Consider the following 19,925-nt stretch of genomic DNA (forward strand, 5'->3'; position numbering starts at 1 on the left):
CTATTTGCAAGGTTTCCACATCCTGTGGAGAAGTTATTTCCCTGCTTATCTTAGTAGCATCCGCAAATACAGAGATTGAACTGTTTACCCCATCCTTCAGGTCGTTTATAAACAAATTAAATAGGATTGGTCCCAGCACAGAACCCTGGGGGACCCCACTACCCACCCCTGACCATTCCTAATACTCCCCATTTATCACCACCATATAAACTCGCCCTTGTAGCCAGTTTTCAATCCATGTACTCGCCCTATGGTCCATGCCAACGGACCTCATTTTTACAGTAAACATTTATGGGGAACTGTATCAAATGCTTTTGCAAAATACAGATACACCACGTCTACGGGCCTTCCTTTATCTAGATGGCAGCTCAACTCCTCATAGAAGGTTAATAGATTTGTTTGGCAAGAACGATTCTTCATTAATCCATGCTGATTACTGCTAATGATACCGTTCTCATTACTAAAATCTTGTATATAGTCCCTTATCATCCCCTCCAAGAGTTTACACACTATTGATGTTAGGCTAACTGGTCTGTAATTCCCAGGGATGTATTTTGGGCCCTTTTTAAGGCCCTTTCACACTGAGGCGGTTTTCGGGCGCCACAGCGCTAAAAATAGTGCCTGTGTAGCGCCTGAAAAAAAACGGCCCCTTTCACTCCAGTGTGAAAGCCGGAGGGCTTTCACACTGGAGAGGTGCGCTGGCAGAACGGTGAAAAAAGTCCTGCTAGCTGCATCAATGGGAAATCAATGGGAAATCAATGGGGCAGCGCGGCTATACCGCCGGCAAAGCGTTGCTTTTCGGTGCTCTGCGGGCGGTTTCAACACTTTTTCAGCCGCTAGATTAAAACTGCCCCGATAGCGGCTGAATACTGGCACTAAAACGACGGTAAAGCGGCGCTAAAAATAGCGCCGCTTTACCACTGATGCCAGCACGTCCCCAGTGTGAAAGGGGCCTAAATATTGGTGCTACATTGGCTTTTCTCCAATCAGCTGGTACCATTCCAGTCAGTAGACTGTCAGTAAAAATTAGGAACAATGGTCTGGCAATTACTTGACTGAGTTCCCTAAGTACCCTCGGGTGCAAGCCATCTGGTCCCGGTGATTTATTAATGCTAAAGTTCCCAAGTCTAATTTTGTCCTGTTAACCATGGTTGTGCTTCCTGTGATGTGTCATGAGGATAAACACTGCAGTTTTGGTTACTGAAGCCCCCCAATTCCCTCGTGAAGACTGAGGAGAAGAATAAATTCAATACCTTCGCCGTCTCCCTATCCTTTGTAACCAGATGTCTTTCCTCATTCTTTATGGGGCCAATATGGTCTGTCCTTTTTTTTTTTTTATTTTTTTTTTTTTTTTTTTTTTATTATTTAAGGGTTGCAGGATATACAAAAAGTAAATAACCAACATATCAACCAACATATCAACCAACTGCTCCCATCTTCAGACAAAGACCTGTATTCATAATATAGTTTTTGTGAACAAAAGAGACAGTGTAGTAATGTACATTAGTACATTGTAGTAGAATATGCATTTATCAACAACACCATTCAAGAAATAGCTAGCTGGTAGATCCGGGAGGGGGGATTCCCCACTCCCTAGGGCTAACCTTATTCAACGCACTTAGGATGGGTCTTAGATTCCAAGGAGGGAAGAGTGGGAACAAGGACAACAAACTTCCTACAGCCAATTGGAGGTTTTCCATCTTTGTGAAATTACTGGGGAGATAAAAAAAGGAGTTGAATAGAGAGAAGGAGGTAGAAGAGAGAGAGAGGGAAAGGGAGGAAGATTGTGGAAAGCATGGGGACGGGAAGGAGGGGGGGTGGGGGGTTGTGGTGCTCCAGCGGGGCTGGCGCCTCCATTCCCCAGTTTACCCCAAAACAGGGAATTTCAAAAGTAAGTCTTGTACTCGTCGGAGTATCGGAAGAGGTTCCACTGTGTCCATCGGGTGTTGTGCTCCTCCTCCCTGTACCGCAAAGCAGCTGTGAGTTGTTCCATTCGCTGTATATCGCCAACCTTTGCAAACCATTGAGACACTGCCGGTGGAGACTGCTGTTTCCATGCACTGGGGACACAAGCCCTGGCCGCACTAAGAAGGTGTTTCAACAATGACCTGTGAAACCGCCTTCCTGACAAGGGAGTCAAATTTAAGAGCACTGCTGCAGGATTGTCCTGCAGAGCCACATCAGTGAGCTGGTAGATAATCTGGAGAACTTGTCTCCAAAAAGGGGTCAGGACAGGACACTCCCAAAAGATATGCAGCAGGGTGCCAGTTTGCGTGCCACATCTCCAACAAAGTGGGCTATGACCCGGAAATATGGCAGCCAATACTGTGGGTGTCCTGTACCAGCGTGTCAAAATTTTATAAGTGATCTCCTGATACTTACTACATAGAGAGGACTTGTGAGCGAAAATAAGAACGCGATTCTTCTGCTTCTCAGTAAGCGTAATGTTAAGATCTACCTCCCACTTCCTCAGATACGGGGGGTCGTGGCAGGATGTGTGGGTAAGTAGGATACTGTATGAATAGGACAAGGATTTCCACAGGGGTTCCTCTCCCAAGCAAAACAGTGTCGGTTGTGAATGAATGAATGAAATACTTGTATAGCGCACAATGCGAACTGAATCGCCTCTAGGCGCTGTCTCCGAAAACTGCCCACGTCCGGAAGTGATCTGAGGAAATGTGTGAGTTGCTGCAGCCTCCATCTACCCAGGGCGGAGGACCCCAGTTCCGGGTACATGCGTGAGGGGTCAGTCCACCCCGAGGTATCCAAAAAGGAGGAGGCTCTGATTAGGTTTTGGTCCGGCTGGAGCCTAAAAACTTTGTCGGAGATACCTGGTGGGAAGTTTGGGTGGCCGATTATAGGAGTTAGCGGCGAGGTAAAGCTGGGAGTATCCGTCAGTTTAAAATATCTTTTTAATTCCTGTAAAGTGGGCTCGATTAGTGGGTGTAGTAAGGAAAGTCTGGAGAAGTTGACTACACTCCAGGGCAGCCCCTCTATGGGGAACGGAGCCAATTCTCGCTCCAGTCTGACCCATAATTTATAGGGCTGGTGTTTGCACCAATCCACCACTCTGTTCATGTGAACTGCCGTAAAGTAGAGGGCTGGATCAGGGAGACCAACCAATCCCCTATTTTTCGGTCGCTGTAGTAGAAATCTGCTGAGTCGCGGAGGCTTGCCCTGCCATATGTATTTAGTGAAGGTTGTGCGTAGTGCTCTAAAGAAAATTTGTGGGATCTTAACAGGTAGGGCTTGAAAAAGGTAAAGCAACCTCGGCATTACATTCATCTTTAGCACGTTGCATCTGCCAAACCACGAAACCGCCAGTTTCCCCCATTTCTCCAAGTCTGTGGAGAAGCTTTTCAAGAGGGGCCGAAAGTTAAGTTGGTAGATGAGATGTAGGTTTGCCGGCATCTTAGTACCTAGGTATTGGATGGCCTGGGGTGCCCACCTAAAAGGAAAATTACTCCCTAGACGTCTTTGTAAACTGGGAGCGAGAGAAACATTGAGCGCTTCCGATTTTCGCAGATTCACTTTGAAGTTCGATAGTCCGCCGTACTGGCGCATTTCTGACAGAAGGATTGGCAGTGAGGTGTGGGGCTCTGAGATATAAAATAGCAAATCATCCACGTATGCGGCCACTTTGTGATGATACGAGGTTTCTAGTCCTCTGATATCCGGGTTGCGCCTAACGTGCTCCAAGAGGGGCTCTAGGGTAATTATAAAGAGGAGCGGGGAGAGCTGGCACCCCTGCCTCATGCCATTACTAATCCTAAAGGGGTTGGAGGCTACGCCGTTTACTTTGACCGAGGCAGATGAAGAATGGGAGGAGGCGTTGGAGACATGCAAGGCAGTATCCCCTAAATTGTCAGACCGCCTTTCACAGCTCTATATTTTACACAGGGCATATCTTACACCTCTCAGAGTGGCAAGGAACAAACGTTCTCAGTCCACACTATGTTTACTATGTGGAGTGGAAACAGGCACCTTTTTTCATTTAATTTGGGCCTGTCCTAGAATACAGGGGTTCTAGAAACAAATTGTGGCATTCTTACATGATACCATGGGGTCACCTCTGGCGTTGGACCCAAAACAGTGCCTCCTTGGTGTCCTACAGGATACCATGGACAAGTACACCAAAATATTCGTACATGAGATGCTATTCTCAGCTAGGAAAATCATAGCCAAAAAAATGCATGAGACAATCACCCCCTAAGATGGTGGACTGGAAGCTCGAAGTGAATAATACTCTACCGTATAAAAAAATTCTATATATTAATAGAGGCTGTCCCGATAAATACAACAAGATATGGGATCGATGACTACAGGAATCCGATACCTGTGGATAGTGTGGTATAAACATGGAAACTTACAATATTTATTAGGATGAGTACCTCTTAATATGAGGTCCTTTCATTTGCAATATATGCAGTCATAGAGCTGGCCCTTAGGGCAATGTGTACCTGCTGCTTGTCTATCGTTTTTGAGTTCCGCAATGCAATGGTCATTTTATGTCTATGTATGAAACCATGTATGCAGTGTAATATGTTTTTCTATTCAATAAAACCTTTGTTTAATATATAAAAAAAATAAAACAGACACCATTTCTGAACTGCCAGTTTATTTTGGCTGATATCACATTAACATGGCGGCAATATTTCATATATCTGTACACGAAGAAAAAGGCGAACAAAACATCCAACATATAAAAAAAGAAAGGACAATAAAAAATAAATAAGGTTTCCTTGTGTTCGTGTATCTCTAGAAATGCTAAAATGATGGAAATGGCGGATAAAGTCGGAGTTTCCTGTACACGTTCATTTCACTCACAGCGACCCCTCCGTGTCCAATCGTCATTCTTATCTGACAAATGAAGGACGTGATTGGTTGCTGGAGGAAACGAGAAGACATTTTATACTAACGAATGACCACAAAGGAGGAAGCGCTGAGGTTCAGGTCGGTCTTGGAAGGGTACAGGACCTTCAGGTTGCCCTCCATGTCGATGACGCGCACTTGTTCCACAACCAGCTGGGGGCGCTCCGAGGGTTCCGTGTTCTGAGACGCCGAGTCCTCCGGATGTTCTGTATCCGATCCGACTTCCTCCTCTTTGTTCTCCATCGTGAATTTATTGAGTTCTGCCATTTTCTGTGTATAAGAAAAAAAAGAAACAAAAATAATGATCATCCTTCAGGCTGGGTTCACACTGCTGCGGGGGGAGATCCGGATGTGATTCGCACCGCACTGCAGTGCAAATCACATCCGATCTCCGTAGCGATGCGAGTTCAGCCATACAGATAGTATGGCTGAATTCGCATCGCTCCCGCAGCAAACTCGCACGGGACCCTTTTTTTGGTCCGCAGCAGAATCGGATCGCATGGGTGTTCACACCATGCGATCCGATTCCTGTGCGAGTGTGCAGATCGCACTGCGATATGCGGACGGATCTGGGGGTGTCATTAATATTTCATTGACACTCCCAGCCGTCCGCATAGGGCAGTGTGAACTGCCGGCGGGAGGTATGCGATGCGGGAAAACGCCGCGGATTAGCGGCGTTCCCGCATCGCTATAGTGTGAACCTAGCCTAAAGCAGGAGTAAACCCGCAGATTTTTTATTTATTTTTTCTACCTGCAAAGGAAAAGGCATAATGAGCTAGTATGCACTGCATACTAGCTCATTATGAAATACTTACCTTAGAACGAGGCCCCGACATCTGGTCCGATCCACGCCGAGGGAGCTGCGGGCCACTCACAGCGCCGGAGCCGCGATATCGTCACGGGAGATTTCTTCCCGGCAGCATCCGTAGTCGGGCCGGGCTTTCAGCCGGGAATCCCCTGTGCGCATGCGCCGCTGCAGTCAGCGGCACATTGCGAGGGGAATATCTCCTAAACCGTACAGGTTTAGGAGATATTTTTTTTTACCTACAGGTAAGCCTTATTATAGGCTTTCCTGTAGGTAAAAGTCCCAAAAAAGGCTATACAACCACTTTAATACTAGAATAAAATACATTTTAGTAACACTGGAACTAAAGAACTTTTACCAAAAGAAAAAAATCTTTAAAAGACAAATTCCAGACTTATCCTCTCTATACAAAGTGGAGAGGCTAACCACTTGCTGACCCGGTTTTTCTGGCATTTTTTGTTTACAAGTTTAAATCTGTATTTTTTGCTAGAAAATTACTTAGAAACCCCAAACATTCTACATTTATGTTTTTTTAGCACAGACCCTATGGAAATAAAAATGGCAATTGTTGCAATTTTTTTTGGACACACAGTATATGCCCAGCGGCTTTTCAAATGCAGTTTTTGAAAAAAAAAAAAAAAAAGTTATATTATACAATAAAAATTCTAAAAGATGAGGTTACGCCGAGTAAAATCGATACCCAACATATCACACTTTAAAATTGCACACACTTGTGGAATGGCGACAAAATACAGTACTTAAAAAATCTCCATAGGGGACACTTAAAGCGCCTTTACAAGTTACCAGTTTAGAGTAAGGCCCCTTTCACACTGGGGAGTTTTTCAGGCACTACAGCGCTAAAAATAGCTCCTGTATGGCCGGAGGGCTTTCACACTGGAGCGGTGCGCTAGCAGGACGGTGAAATAAGTCCTGCTAGCCGCATCTTTGGAGTGGTGAAGTCGAAATCAATGGAGCAGCGCGGCTATACCGCTGGCAAAGCGCTGCTGTAGCGGCGCTTTGCCGGCGGTTTTAACCTTTTCGTCCGCTAGCGGGGGTTAAAGCCGCCCGCTAGCGGCCGCATACCGCCACTAAAACGACGGTAAAGCGCCGCTAAAAATAGCGGCGCTTTACCACCGACGCCGCTCCCGACCCGTGTGAAAGGGGCCTTACAAAGGAGGTCTAGTGATAAAATTGTTGCTCTCGCTCTGATGTTTGCGGCATATGCGCTTGCTTCTGCATCCAAGCATGGAGATGGGGCACTTCACTTTTTTTTTTTATCATCTATTTCACCTTTTAAATTTTTTACGCTGCCCCTTTATTTTTATCTTTTTTTAATCAGTTTTATTCCCATTACATGCCATGTAATAGAAATTAGGAATGACAGGTCCTCTTTATGAGGAGATCTGGGGGTCAATAAGATCCCAAATCTCTTATTTACCTTTAAAAGCAAATGATAAAGAAAAAAAAGGAGAGAAAATAAAAAATGGACCGCCAACAACATATCCTGTCCTCACTCTGTGACCCTCATCTCCTCCATTAGCTCTGCAGTCTCCAACACACCTCTCCAGCATTACATACAGTTGTGCTCATAAGTTTACATACCCTGGCAGAATTTGATTTCTTGGCCATTTTTCAGAGGATATGAATCATGGCACAAACTTCTTTCTCTCATGATTAGCGTTTGGCTGAAGCCATTTATTATTATAAATCAACTTTGTTTACTCTTTTTATATCATAATGGCAACAGAAACTACCCAAAATACCCTGGTCAAAAGTTTACATACCCTGGTGATTTTGGCCTGATAACATGCACACAAGTTGACACAAAGGGGTTTGAATGGCTATTAAAAAGGTATCCATCCTCACCTGTGATCTGTTTGCTTAGTGTAATTAGTGTGTGTGTGTGTATAAAAGGTCAATGAGTTTCAGGACTCCTGACAGACCCTTGCATCTTTCATCCAGTGCTGCACTGAAGTTTCTGGATTCTGAGTCATGGGGAAAGCAAAAGAATTGTCAAAGGATCTGTGGGAAAGGGTAGTTGAACTGTATAAAACAGGAAAGGGATATAAAAAGATATCCAGGGAATTAAGAATGTCAATCAGCAGTGTTCAAACTCTAATCAAGAAGTGGAAAATGAGGGGTTCTATTGAAACAAACCAAGGTCAGGTAGACCAACTAGAATTTCAGCCACAACTGCCAGGAAAATTGTTCGGGATGCAAAGAAAAACCCACAAATAACCTCAGATGAAATACAGGACACTGAAAAAAATGTGGGCGGAAGGGGTCTCACAGCCCCCGGTCTGTGCCGCCCATGTAGAAGGTGTGCTCTCTCCTCCTCCCTGCCAGCAATCCACCCCTCCATGCCATAGCTGGCTGCAGAATGAGGGGTGCGATTTATGTTGAAGTGGACGAGTTCACATTTACATGTACAAGCCTAGTGCACCTTCCACATCCCACCCCAAGGACTCATGGGAAATGTAGTCTGATTACAGTAAGAGAATAGGATATATGATGCAATCACTCTCCTAACTGCCAGAAAATATGAAGCATTTTTTGAATCACAAAACTGACTTCCTGAAAATTTAATAAGTCACCACATCACAAATGCAATATCCGTTTAGGGGTGTACTAATGGAGGATTTTTTGAAAATCCCAGAGTTCTGCTTTAAGTTTTGATCAGGGTCATTTGGGTAGTTTCTTTAGCCGTTATGATGATTTAAAAAGGAGTAAATATAGTTGATTGATAATAAATGGCTTCAGCCAAACACCAACCATGAGTGGAAGAAAAGTTTTTGTGTTATTATTCATATTCTCTGAAAAATGGCCAAGAAATCATAAATTCTGCCAGGGTGTGTAAACTTATGAGCACAACTGTATATTGAACATAATGTACAGCCCCTATGTGATGTCAGGGGCCACATCTGAGGGCCCCTATAGCTCATTGGTTTGACAACCACTGGTATAAAAGGGATGAGAGCTCCACAGGTTTCTGTGAACGTTCATCTTAACAGGTCACATGATATAGTCAACGTGTTTCGGGGGGCTCACAGCTCCCTCTTCATCAGAGCTGAGGGACGAGATTGCATAAAACAATAACAATTTTATAGATTTTCCGGTTTATCTTGTGCCTCAGCCCTGATAGGTGGGGAGTTATGAGCCCCTGAAATACAGTGGAGATATCCTGTGATATATTGGCAAGATAAACTAGTGGCTTGGTGGTTAGCACATACTCCTTGCAGCACTGGTCATCGGTTCAACTCCTGACCGGAAGTTTTACTTTCTGCTATTAAAAAAAAAAAAAAAAAAAAAATCTAAATTTCTTCAATTTAGGCCAATATGTATTCTGCTACATGTCTGTGATATTGTGGTGGGCAAATCAGACACTGATACTTTGTGGAAACCAGTGACACTAATACAGTGATCAGTGCTATAAATATGCACTGTCACTATACAAATAACACTGACTGGGAAGGGGTAAACATCAGGAACCACCAAAGGGTTAAATGACTTTGCAGTCCCAAGTCTCCGGCCAAATCGTACAGTTGTGAAAGGGGACTAAAAAGGTTCACCTCCTCTTCTGGGGTCCCCCGCCGGCACTCCTCTCCATCGGGCGCCCCAATGGAAAGCCAATTTTTATTTGGGCACAGACAGCAGGACTCGGCCCTTCCACTCCCATGTCACTAAATTTGATTGACAGAAGCAGGAGCCAATAGCTCCTGCTGTTATCAATATATCTAATGAGGATCCGAGACAGCAGCTGCACCGATTGTATACAGTCCTTAACGTCCCATCAGTATGAAAGTTCTGATATGGAGTCCGATGCACCGAATCCTCCAGGAATGTATATACAATGCCGACTTTATCTAGTGGGGTCCAAATGGCCCCAACCGTCCAAGCAAACCAATGGAGACAGACACTTACCTCAATCAGAGCCTCCATGACATCTTTACAGGTCTGCAGACTGCTGCCACTGGTCACCTCCAACAAGAGAGCCTGGGTGGATTTGGTGATCTGTGGAAGAAGAACGGTTGTCATTGTAATCCAAATGTGTTCTAAAGGAGGTCAGGGTCCCTAAAACCCAAATCCATAGATAGAGTGGGGGAGGGTCCTATATACATACACACATATATACATTATATATATACTATTCTTATAGTGCTATTATTTTTATTATACCCTATATGGACAAAAGTATGTGAACCAACACCCCCTCTTTCCTCCTACAATGAAGGTGTCACCAATGAAGGGTCCTGGTAATACTCCATCATACATTGTAGACCAATGAATCTCAACCACCAGGGGATGGTCCACCGCTGAGCTGCAGCCTTCCCTCTCCTGGGGTTTCCAGGCAGCTGAAGATCCCTTAATCTCCTGCATGGTCTCCCAGCTTGCAAAGTGTCCCTCAATCTGCTATAGTGACATCCAAGGCCCCCTGAGAGCCCTCAGCCTCACCTTTTCAGTGTTCCCCCGGCCCCCTTCAAAAACAAACCATCCAGAGCCTTCCAGCATTTCAATACATGTTTTCTACCCCCATATTTTTATTGTACGAGTATAAACTTTATCCTCTACTGTTGGGGCATGGAAGGTTCTGGAATTATTTACTGGGTCCTGGTCCCAAAACAGTTGAGTAGTCCTAGTTTAGACAACTGTGCTCTTCAAACCTCGTGGTAACAAGATACAAAGCCAGATCCATAAAGACACGGTGTGACCAGTTTGGTGTGGAGCAGGGGTGCCCAACCTTTTGAAGAGCGAGGGCCACTTAGTAACCAGTTGCGGGCCACAATGAGCAGATGACAGCTCTGCGTCCACTCTGCGTATGCAAAGCAGACACAGACACAGCCCACTCTACTCTACGGTCCCTCTCATCTGATCAAATGGAAGGAGACAGATCCACTTTCCGTTTTTTTTAGCAGATCGTATTGGAAGGAGGCAAGTGTAAATGGACACAAGTCTGTTTACATCTGCCGCTCCATAGAGGTGAATGGAGGGTCCGATTGGGTCAGACAGATCATGTTAAAGGGGCCCAAGGCTACTTTTACACTGATGGTCTGTGGTCTACCCGCACCTGTGGCTTTCAGGCGTGCAGGTTAGCTGTACTTTGCCATAGAATTTCTTTCTGAAAGTACACCAAACCCACAGGTAAGATGAGAAGTCTATGGCTCAGTGCAGGTAAGCCACAGGTACACTGCGCTACACCTGCGAATCAGTTTAAAAGCATCCCAGAACAGATATGTCCATATATACGCTATGATTTTTAGTAATAAGGGATTTTGCTGTCCCAGGCAGAGTGCATTTGGTATCACTCCACCTATGACAGGAGCCAGTGCTATACAGGAAGCATTGGCTTATGCAGCTCTGCTCCACAGCTGCTTGCTTCCTCTACCGCTGGCTTCATTCACAACACTGATGCTCTGGCATGGTGGGTAGACAACCTGCAATCTAAGTTTTTCAACCCACCATCCCAGAGCAGGAGGTCGCGGGCCACATGTGGCCCCTGGGCCACTGGTTGTGCACCCCTGCTGTGGAGGAACTCAAGTGTCCTGCACAGAGCCCTGACTTCATCTTTACTGATCACTTTTGGGATAAAAATTGGAACTCAGTGAGCCAGGTCTTCTCTGCCAACATCAGTGCCTGACCTCACAAATTCCCACAGATACCCGCCAACATTTTTCAGAAAGTCTTCCCAGAAGAGAGGAGGAACTCGGGAGCCCCAACATCAACTCTACTGAACACCTTTGGGATGAATTGGAATGGCAATGTGATTCGGGTCTTCTCATTCATCAGTGCTGTCCTTGGAGGCTTATGATTAAAAACTCAAACAATATTAGTAATGCGGTCATTTCACACTAATACACTATATGGGCCAAAGGATGTTGACACCCCTCCAGATTAGAGAGTCTAGGTATCTCTAGTGAAGGGTCCTGGTAATCCTCCAACATACAAAGACACTGGAGACAATTGTGCTCTTCCAACCTTGTAGCAACAGTCTGGAGAAGACCAGTGGCAGCTGGTGGTATATTTCAGGCCGTTCAGGTCGGGTCAACAGCCCACCCGCCCCCATGGTCGATGAAACCCACACTTACCCCCAGGCAGCGCAACCACCCCCCCCCTCATCTCCTCCAGCAGCCTCCGCGTTTCCTCCCTCCTCCTTGCCGTGGTCTAATAGGATCGCTTGTCATTTTGGGCAATCGGGAAACAGGTCTCACGACCTGCTTCCCAATTGGCCAGAAGATGATTCAGTGTGAAAAAAGTGAATATTCATTCACTATTGTCACACAACTGGGTGGGCTCTGATCACGTATTTTCTCAAAAAAACAAAAACAAAAAAAAACAAACACACCACCACAGACACCACGACCCCCCCCTCCATAAATACATGACTGCCCCCCCCACCGTGTACAAAGACATGGTGTGACCAGTTTGGTGTGGAGGAACACCAGTGTCCAGCACAGAGCCCTGACCTCATCCCTACTGATCATGTTTGGGATGGAGTAACAAAGTCTCTATAAAAACACCTTTCTACACCCCATCTCCTCTTTCCTCCTCCCATTTCCTCCTATAGGTTCAGGTAACTCACCTTAGTCTTGTCGCTATTGGTGATTGGTGGGAAAGATATAACCGCATTTTCTGCATCCACCAAACAGGGATAGTTTTCTTTGCCGTCTAACAAATGAAGATATCTGTGAAATTGAATTTTTGTGAATTATTAAATACTATCACAGAAAAAAAAAAAAAAAAAAGGCAGTTATGGATACATAAATCAGTAATGAAGAGGGGAGCAATATCACTAAACTAAATCACTTCCTCCATCTCACTGAACAGATTTATCCTACAATGCTCCACCTAGAACTTAACTCCACCCTGACAATGATGACACTGAGTCCAGCGTTATTCTGCTCTTCTCTGGCAGCACTATCTGGCACATGTACAGGCACACGGGGGGGGGGGTGTCTTTTCCAGGTGTAATAGGAATATGGGACCCGGTAGAGCCCCACAGTGTGCTGGATCCCCCCCCCCCCCCCCACACATGTACAGTAGGGGTGTAACGGATCAAAAAACACACGGATCGGGTTTGCTGCTGCTTTTAAAATTTAACATCTAAACAGTCAGTCGGATTTACAAATACTGTATTTAAGCATATAAGCTAAGTTTTTGTGTTGAAAATAACTGTGAAATCTAAAACTCCGGTGGGTGTAACAAGATGTCCGCTTGCCCCCTTCTCACCATCATTACTGTGCAGGAGTGTGATGTGTAGCAAGACAGCGGCGACGAAACGTCACTTCCTGACGAGACAGTGGCCGCCGGGTATACCAAGATTGCCGCCGCTCCGGAGCTAGGCCGAAGCCGCGGTCTTTCCAAAGCCACGCGATCCGAACAGACTGACCCGCTTGGATCACAGATCGCTGACGATCCATTGCACCCCTAATGTACAGACATGTGCAGTTTTGGCAGACACCCTAGTGACATTTCCTTGCATACAGCATCCCCAAAACCCAATAACCCCCCCCCCTTATCTAAGAACAAGCAGGAGAGGGGACCCTAGGAAAATGGGGCAAAGGTCTGCTTTAAGTATCACTTCTGGATGAACTGACCCTGTAAAAAGTCCAACTTTTTTGACCATAGTTTTTTCATGTTACATCCATATTTAGGGCATCACGTGAAGCATGGTCTCATACACCATAAAAAAAAAGAAAAAAAAAAAAAGACCATTATATACAGTATCTCACAAGAGTGAGTACACCCCTCACATTTTTGTAAGTATTTTATTCTATCTTTTTTCATGTGACAACACTGAAGAAATTACACTTTGTCTACAATGTAAAGTAGTGAGTGTACAGCTTGTATAACAGTGTAAATTTGCCGTCCCCTCAAAATAACTCAACACACAGCCATTAATGTCTAAACCGCTGGAAACAAAAGTGAGTACACCTCTAAGTGACAATGTCTAAATTGGGCTCAATTAGCCATTTTCCCTCCCCGGTGTCATGTGACTTGTGTTACAAGGTCTCAAGTGTGTTAAATTTGGTGTGAAAAAAAATTGGGCGTTATCACTCTCTCTCATACTGGTCTCACTGGAAGTTCAACATGACACCTCATGGCAAAGAACTGAGGATCTGAAAAAAGTATTGTTGCTCTACATAAAGACGACCTAGACTATAAGAAGACTGTCAAGACCCTGAAACTGAGCTGCAGCACGGTGGCCAAGATCATACAGCTGTTTAACAGGACAGGGTCCACTCAGAACAGGCCTCGCCATGGTCAACCAAAGAAGTTGAGTGCACGTGCTCACCGTCATATCTAGAGGTTGTCTTTGGAAAATAGACGTACGAGTCCTGCCAGCATTGCTGCAAAGGTTGTAGGGGGTGGAGGGTCAGCCTGTCAGTGCCCAGACCATACGCGGCACACTACATCAAATTGGTCTGCATGGCTGTCATCCCAGAATGAAGCCTCTTCTGAAGATGATGCACAAGAAAGCCCACAAACAGTTTGCTGAAGACAAGCAGACTAAGGACATGGATTACTGGATTCATGTCCTGTGGTCTGATGAGACCAAGATAAACTTAATGGTTCAGATGGTGTCAGGCATGTGTGGTGGCAACCAGGTGAGGAATACAAAGACAAGTGTGTCTTGCCTACAGTCAAGCATGGTGGTGGGAGTGTCATGGTCTGGGGCTGCATGAGTGCCGCCGGCACTGGGGAGCTACAGATCATTGAGGGGACCATGAATGCCAACATGTACTGTGACATACTGAAGCAGAGCATGATCCCCTCCCTTCAGAGCCTGGCTCCAAGATGACCACTGCCTTGCTAAAGAAGCTGAGGGTAAAGGTGATGGACTGGCCAAGCATGTCTCCAGACCTAAACCTTATTGATCATCTGTGGGACATCCTCAAACATAAGATGGAGGAGCACAAGGTCTCTTACATCCACCAGCTCTGTGATGTCATCATGGAGGAGGGGAAGAGGACTCCAGTGGTGACCTGTGAAGCTCTGGTGATCTCCATGCCCAAGAAAGTTAAGGCAGTGCTGGAAAATAATGGGGGCCACACAAAATATTAACACTTTGGGCCCAGTTTGGACGTTTTCACTTAGGGGTGTACTCACTTTTGTTGCCAGCGGTTTAGACATTAATAGCTGTGTGTTGAGTTATTTTGAGGGGACGGCAAATTTACACTGTTATACAAGCTGTACACTCACTACTTTACATTGTAGACAAGTGTCATTTCTTCAGTGTTGTCACATGAAAAGATGGAATAAAATATTTACAAAAATGTGAGGGGTGTACTCACTTTTGTGAGATACTGTAAATCATTGGAGGGGCATCTTTATCAAAATTTCTATCATTTTAAACTTAGCACGGCTATGTGTAGCTCCACTCACCGTCTACAGTGTACGGTATTACTCAAATAGAAAATACAACATGTCCAGCCTTCCATGCAGAGTGCTCTGGGGATCCCTTCTCCCCCAACATCCCCTCCCGCCCCATAACAGCAGGACCGTGTCTCCATACAGACCTGAGGATTGGTTGGGGGGGGGGATGACGACACATTGCTAGAACCTGTACATTACACCCAGGACGCATTGATGGAGGGTGCAATGCTCTGCAGGCTTCAGTGAATACACATCAAACAATGGACTGACCCTGTGAAAGTTTCTCAGTTATGATTGATAACTGGGTTGGGTGCTGAGACTATGGAGTCCATCCAACCCAGAGCGGCCAGCAGAGTCCGGGCTGCACACGAATAAGGGATCAGCATGTGTTTTGCTGGTAACAATGTATGGCGGGGAAGGGGTAATCCAGTGTCAGGTATATGATCTGTATGCTCTCAGCACAGGTATAAGAAATGTTATGTAATCCGGGATGTACAATACATGTGAGAAGAGTTGGTGGCACACAATACAGAGTCCCCCGTTCTCCTATAACCTTCCATCAGAAGACAAGAGGATTATGTAACCTGCTCTGTACACACCTCATCCATTCATACGGCATACCCTGCATCGCCTCCCCATTGTATGATCATCATACTGTAACTGTGCTGGGAGTAGAGCTGGGCGATTTTCTAAAAATAAAAAAAAGCGATTTTTTTTTTTTTTTTTATAGCCACCGTGCCGGTCCTGAGGAGCTGCGGGCAGGAGTTCAGGCAAGGGCGCGGCTTCGGCCTCGCAGACTAGACCCAAGATGTGGCCTCACCTAAAAGCTCCTGCCCGCAGCTCCTCAGGAGCGGCACGGTGTCAGTCACTGACACCGTGACGGTCCTGGTGAGAGAAAAAAAATAAAATAAGATTTTCTGAAATTTTTAAATCGATTTTACCTCTCAACTTGATTCAAGATTTAAATAGATTTTTTTCCCCAAGCCCTACCTGGGAGCATGCAACAACTGCGCTCTTAGCATAGAACTCTCAACCACCATGGAAGTTGACGCCCAGCCTCCACACTCCATTTACTGTACATGGTCAGTTGCAATACGACAGGTGCACTTTACAGCCCTCCCCAGCATGCAATATGACAGGTGCACTTTACAGCCCTTCCCCAGCATGCAATATGACAGGTGCACTTTACAGAAGGACTCATTTTGGAATACTGACTTGTGCAGTCCGGAGACGTTTTGGCGTTTCTTCTGCTTCCTCTGTTCTTCTGCCTCGAATTGCAGCTGACGCACCAACTCCTTGGCGTTTATTTCCTTCCGATTCAGCGGAACGATCTACAAAACAAGAAGAAACCCGGCATCAGTGTATATGAAAATCTCTGATCCCAATTTGGGGGGGGGGGGGGGGGGGGGGACGACAACATACATACACTGAGCATGACCATTGAGTCTAGCCTTGATCCTGACCTAGAATCCTTACACCTAGCGATTTTATTTTCACATTATACATTTGTACTTATTTATAGTGGCATGTGTACCATCCCCTCCGGCCGCCATATTAGGATTCCTTTCTCCGTTACTGCTGGCGGTAGAGCCGAGTACGTGTGTGCGGGGGATGGGGAGCAGCCGGAGGGATGTGTTGCGTTTTCGCTCGGCTTGTTAGATACTAACCTGCGGTGTGGAGGGTTAGCAGTGGAAAAATGGAGGATTATCCTGACACCTTAGCAGATAAAAAAACATCGGCTACTGCCGGTTCCGCATGACTTGTGTGCTGAAGGCCGATGCCAAACCCAGCGCTCCGAGGACACTCGACAAAAGCAGGGAGAGAGGAGGAATCCCACCGGGGAACACAGAAGACACTTCATTACATTACACTTTGCTACAAAGTAGTAAGTGCACAGCTTGTAAAACAGTAAATTTGCTGTCCCCTCAAAATAACTCAACACACAGCCATTAATGTCTAAACCGCCAGCAACAAAAGTGAGTACACCCCTAGGTGAAAATGCCGAATTGGGCCCAATTAGCCATTTTCCCTCCCTGGTGTCATGTGACTCATTCGTGTTACAAGGTCTCAGGTGTGAATGGGGAGCAGGTGTGTTAAATTCGGTGTTATCACTCTCACTCTCATACTGGTCACTGGAAGTTCAACATGGCACCTCATGGCAAAGAACTCTCTGAGGATCTGAAAAAAAGAATTGTTGCTCTACATAAAGATGCCATGGTTGACCAAAGAAGTTGAGGTCACGTGCCAAGCGTCATATCCAGAGGTTGTCTTTGGGAAATAGATGATAGATGAGTGCTCAGACCATACGCCGCACGCTGCATCAAATTGGTCTGCAGGGGGGGTGTGGCTTGATGATGGCGGAGTAGGAGACACACGCTCGTACAAGCTCCTGCCCTCCACCCGGTCTCTCAGCGATGCTACGGACACAGCGTGCTTAGTCCTCTCTACTCTCTCTCTAAGCAGTACGGTACAGAGTGTGCAGTGTGATGCTACGGACACAGGCTACTGATCCCCCCTCTCCAAGCAGCGTGATATAGAGTAAGCGCCTACCTGGGGATGAGGAAGAAGGAGAAGGGGGCACAAAAACCGGGGGAACAGCCGGAGATAGAACGCTTCTTCCCCCATACGAGAGCGGCGGTATCCAGGAAACAACCGGCGGGACCACGTGACCCAACGGGAGGTGGAGACAAGCCGAGTGAGCGTGCATCGGAGCCCGCCGGAAGAGAGACAAGCGAGATGCAGGAACGAAGAAGATCTATGCCCCAGCTTCAGATGGGTAAGATGCGGGGACTACAGAGAGAGGAGGTAATGGAGGAGAGTGAAAACCCCCAGGAATACCAGGGAAATGTACAGCTATCTATGGGAAATCCAGAATTTAGAGCGCTGTTTCAAGCGCTCCCCACACGTGCAGATATTGAAACAATGGTGACTAGGTTTGAGGATACACTTAGACGGGAGATGAAGTTGGTTCAAACCGAAGTGCAGCATCTATCAGAAAGGCTCCTAAGGGAGGAAGACCACAGGGTATCCCTGGAGAAGCGTGTTCATCAGCTGGAACAGGTACAGACTTTACAAGTTTTATATGTTTCTAATATGCAGTTGCAAATAGAGGAAATGGAAGACCGCAGCCGCCGTCAGAATCTGAGATTCAGGGGGATCCCTGAGACAGTAGGACGGGATGCATTGCAGCTTACGGTACAAGCTATCTGCCAACAATTGCAAGCTCTTGCTCTCCCCCAGGATTGGGAGTTTGAGAGAGTGCACAGAGCCCTAGGACCCCCGTCAATAAATGTAAATAGACCCAGAGATGTTATATGCAGATTCTATCGTTTTTCCCAGAAAGAGTTAATAAGTCGCAAAGCATGGGAGGCAGGTGATATAGAATATGATGGAGTAAAGGTGAAAGTACTGCCTGACTTATCCCGGGCTACTCTGCAGCGAAGGGCAATGATGCGCCCACTCTTGGACAGAATTAAACATATAGGAGGGGCCTATAAGTGGGGATACCCTATAGCGTTGACTGTAAGAAAAGATGCGACGACTTTTAATCTGCGACACCCGGCAGAACTCCCGGATTTGTTTTCCTTTCTAGGAACAGAAGCCTTAGAGGTACCGAACTGGCTCCAATCAATAACAGGACCCCTGAAAAGTAAAGACCTTTCGAGGGGGGATGGACTTAAACCCCCAGAGAAGGAGAAATTTTTCAGCGGATCAATGGGGGGGAGGTGGGGTGAGACTCTGCTAGGGACCATCTTTTCTGGACTCTCTTGAAAAATATCTACCCCTGTTTGGCCCCCTTTTTTTTAATTTTTTTTTTTATTATTATTATTAGAAGAAATGTTTTGATTTCCCTCCCCCCTTTTCCTTTTTTTTTTGGGGTCTCCTCCTTGTCCCTTGAATGAAAACTAGTAGAGGGTCCTTTTTTTTTCAGGAGGAGAGGGAGAGGGTGGGGGGGGGGAGGGTTGGGGGAGGATGGGAAGATAGTGGTTGAGAATTAATTTTTTTTTTTTAGAAACACGGAGACTACTGTGCGGTTATTGAGAGAGTGATGTAGTTGCACATTTGGTTTTGATTTTAGTTTGAAGGGGTAAAGAAAGGGAAAATGTTTTTCTATTTGATTAATCTTTTTTCTCTTTTTTTTTTTTTTTTTTTGGTGTTTAGAGAAGAAAGAGAAGTTCGGCGGGAACACCCAAAGAAAAAAAAAAAATGGGGTGCTATCCGCCCACTCCTCTCTAAGGGAGTTAATAGGGGGGGGGAAATATATAATTTCATTTAATTATTTACTTTTTTTTTTTTTGGTCACAGCTTTTTTATGAGAATGCACGAGAATACATCTGGGTAGCATTGGGAGTAATAATGGGAATATTGGCACTAACGGGGGTTGGTCCCCCTCTTTTTTCTAGGCAGGGGGGGACCTAGATTGAGGGGGGTATAAATGTATAAAAGTCTATAAGGGGGGGGAGGGAAAGGGAAGAAAAGGGGAAAAGGGGAAAAAGGGGGGAAGGAAATATAATATTAATATGTATAAGGCAAGAAAAAAACAAGGAAAAAAAGGTTTAAATCCCTCGGTAAATGAGTGAAGTAGGGAATGATGGTCCTTCCCCTCCCCAGTTGCCCCCCCCCCCAAAAAAAAAAAAAAAGCTCTTCTTCAATAAACTTCAAAAACTGGAAATAGGCAATAAGTTGATCGATGAATGAGATAAACCCCTTCAGAAAACTTCACCACTCAATTCCATCATACCGCAGAGGGATCTAAAAACTCCCTCTTTTTTTTTATTTTTTATTTTTTTTGGGGGTTTGGGTATTTAGTCATTATACTGTCTATGAAAATATGAAAGTGAAAATGAAACACAAGAAAGGATAAGGTAACAACACA

General features: G+C 45.5%; 1 protein-coding gene across 1 annotated transcript in view; it reads right to left on the bottom strand.

Moving 5' to 3' along the window:
• Positions 1-4,601: 4,601 nt before the first annotated feature.
• The window catches only part of LRRC47 (leucine rich repeat containing 47), a 31,230-nt gene continuing 15,906 nt past the window's right edge, over positions 4,602-19,925 (bottom strand). The window contains exons 4-7 of the mRNA XM_077460364.1: positions 16,265-16,380; positions 12,255-12,357; positions 9,599-9,688; positions 4,602-5,142 (exon numbers count right to left, since the gene is read on the bottom strand). Coding sequence (XP_077316490.1) covers positions 4,915-5,142; positions 9,599-9,688; positions 12,255-12,357; positions 16,265-16,380 — 537 coding nt within the window. The 3' untranslated portion in view covers positions 4,602-4,914. The remainder of the gene's footprint in view (positions 5,143-9,598; positions 9,689-12,254; positions 12,358-16,264; positions 16,381-19,925) is intronic.

This window comes from Lithobates pipiens, unplaced genomic scaffold (genome assembly GCF_037356315.1).
Source record: "Lithobates pipiens isolate NorthernLeopardFrog02 unplaced genomic scaffold, aLitPip1_a1.2 Scaffold_28, whole genome shotgun sequence".
Taxonomy (NCBI): domain Eukaryota; kingdom Metazoa; phylum Chordata; class Amphibia; order Anura; family Ranidae; genus Lithobates; species Lithobates pipiens.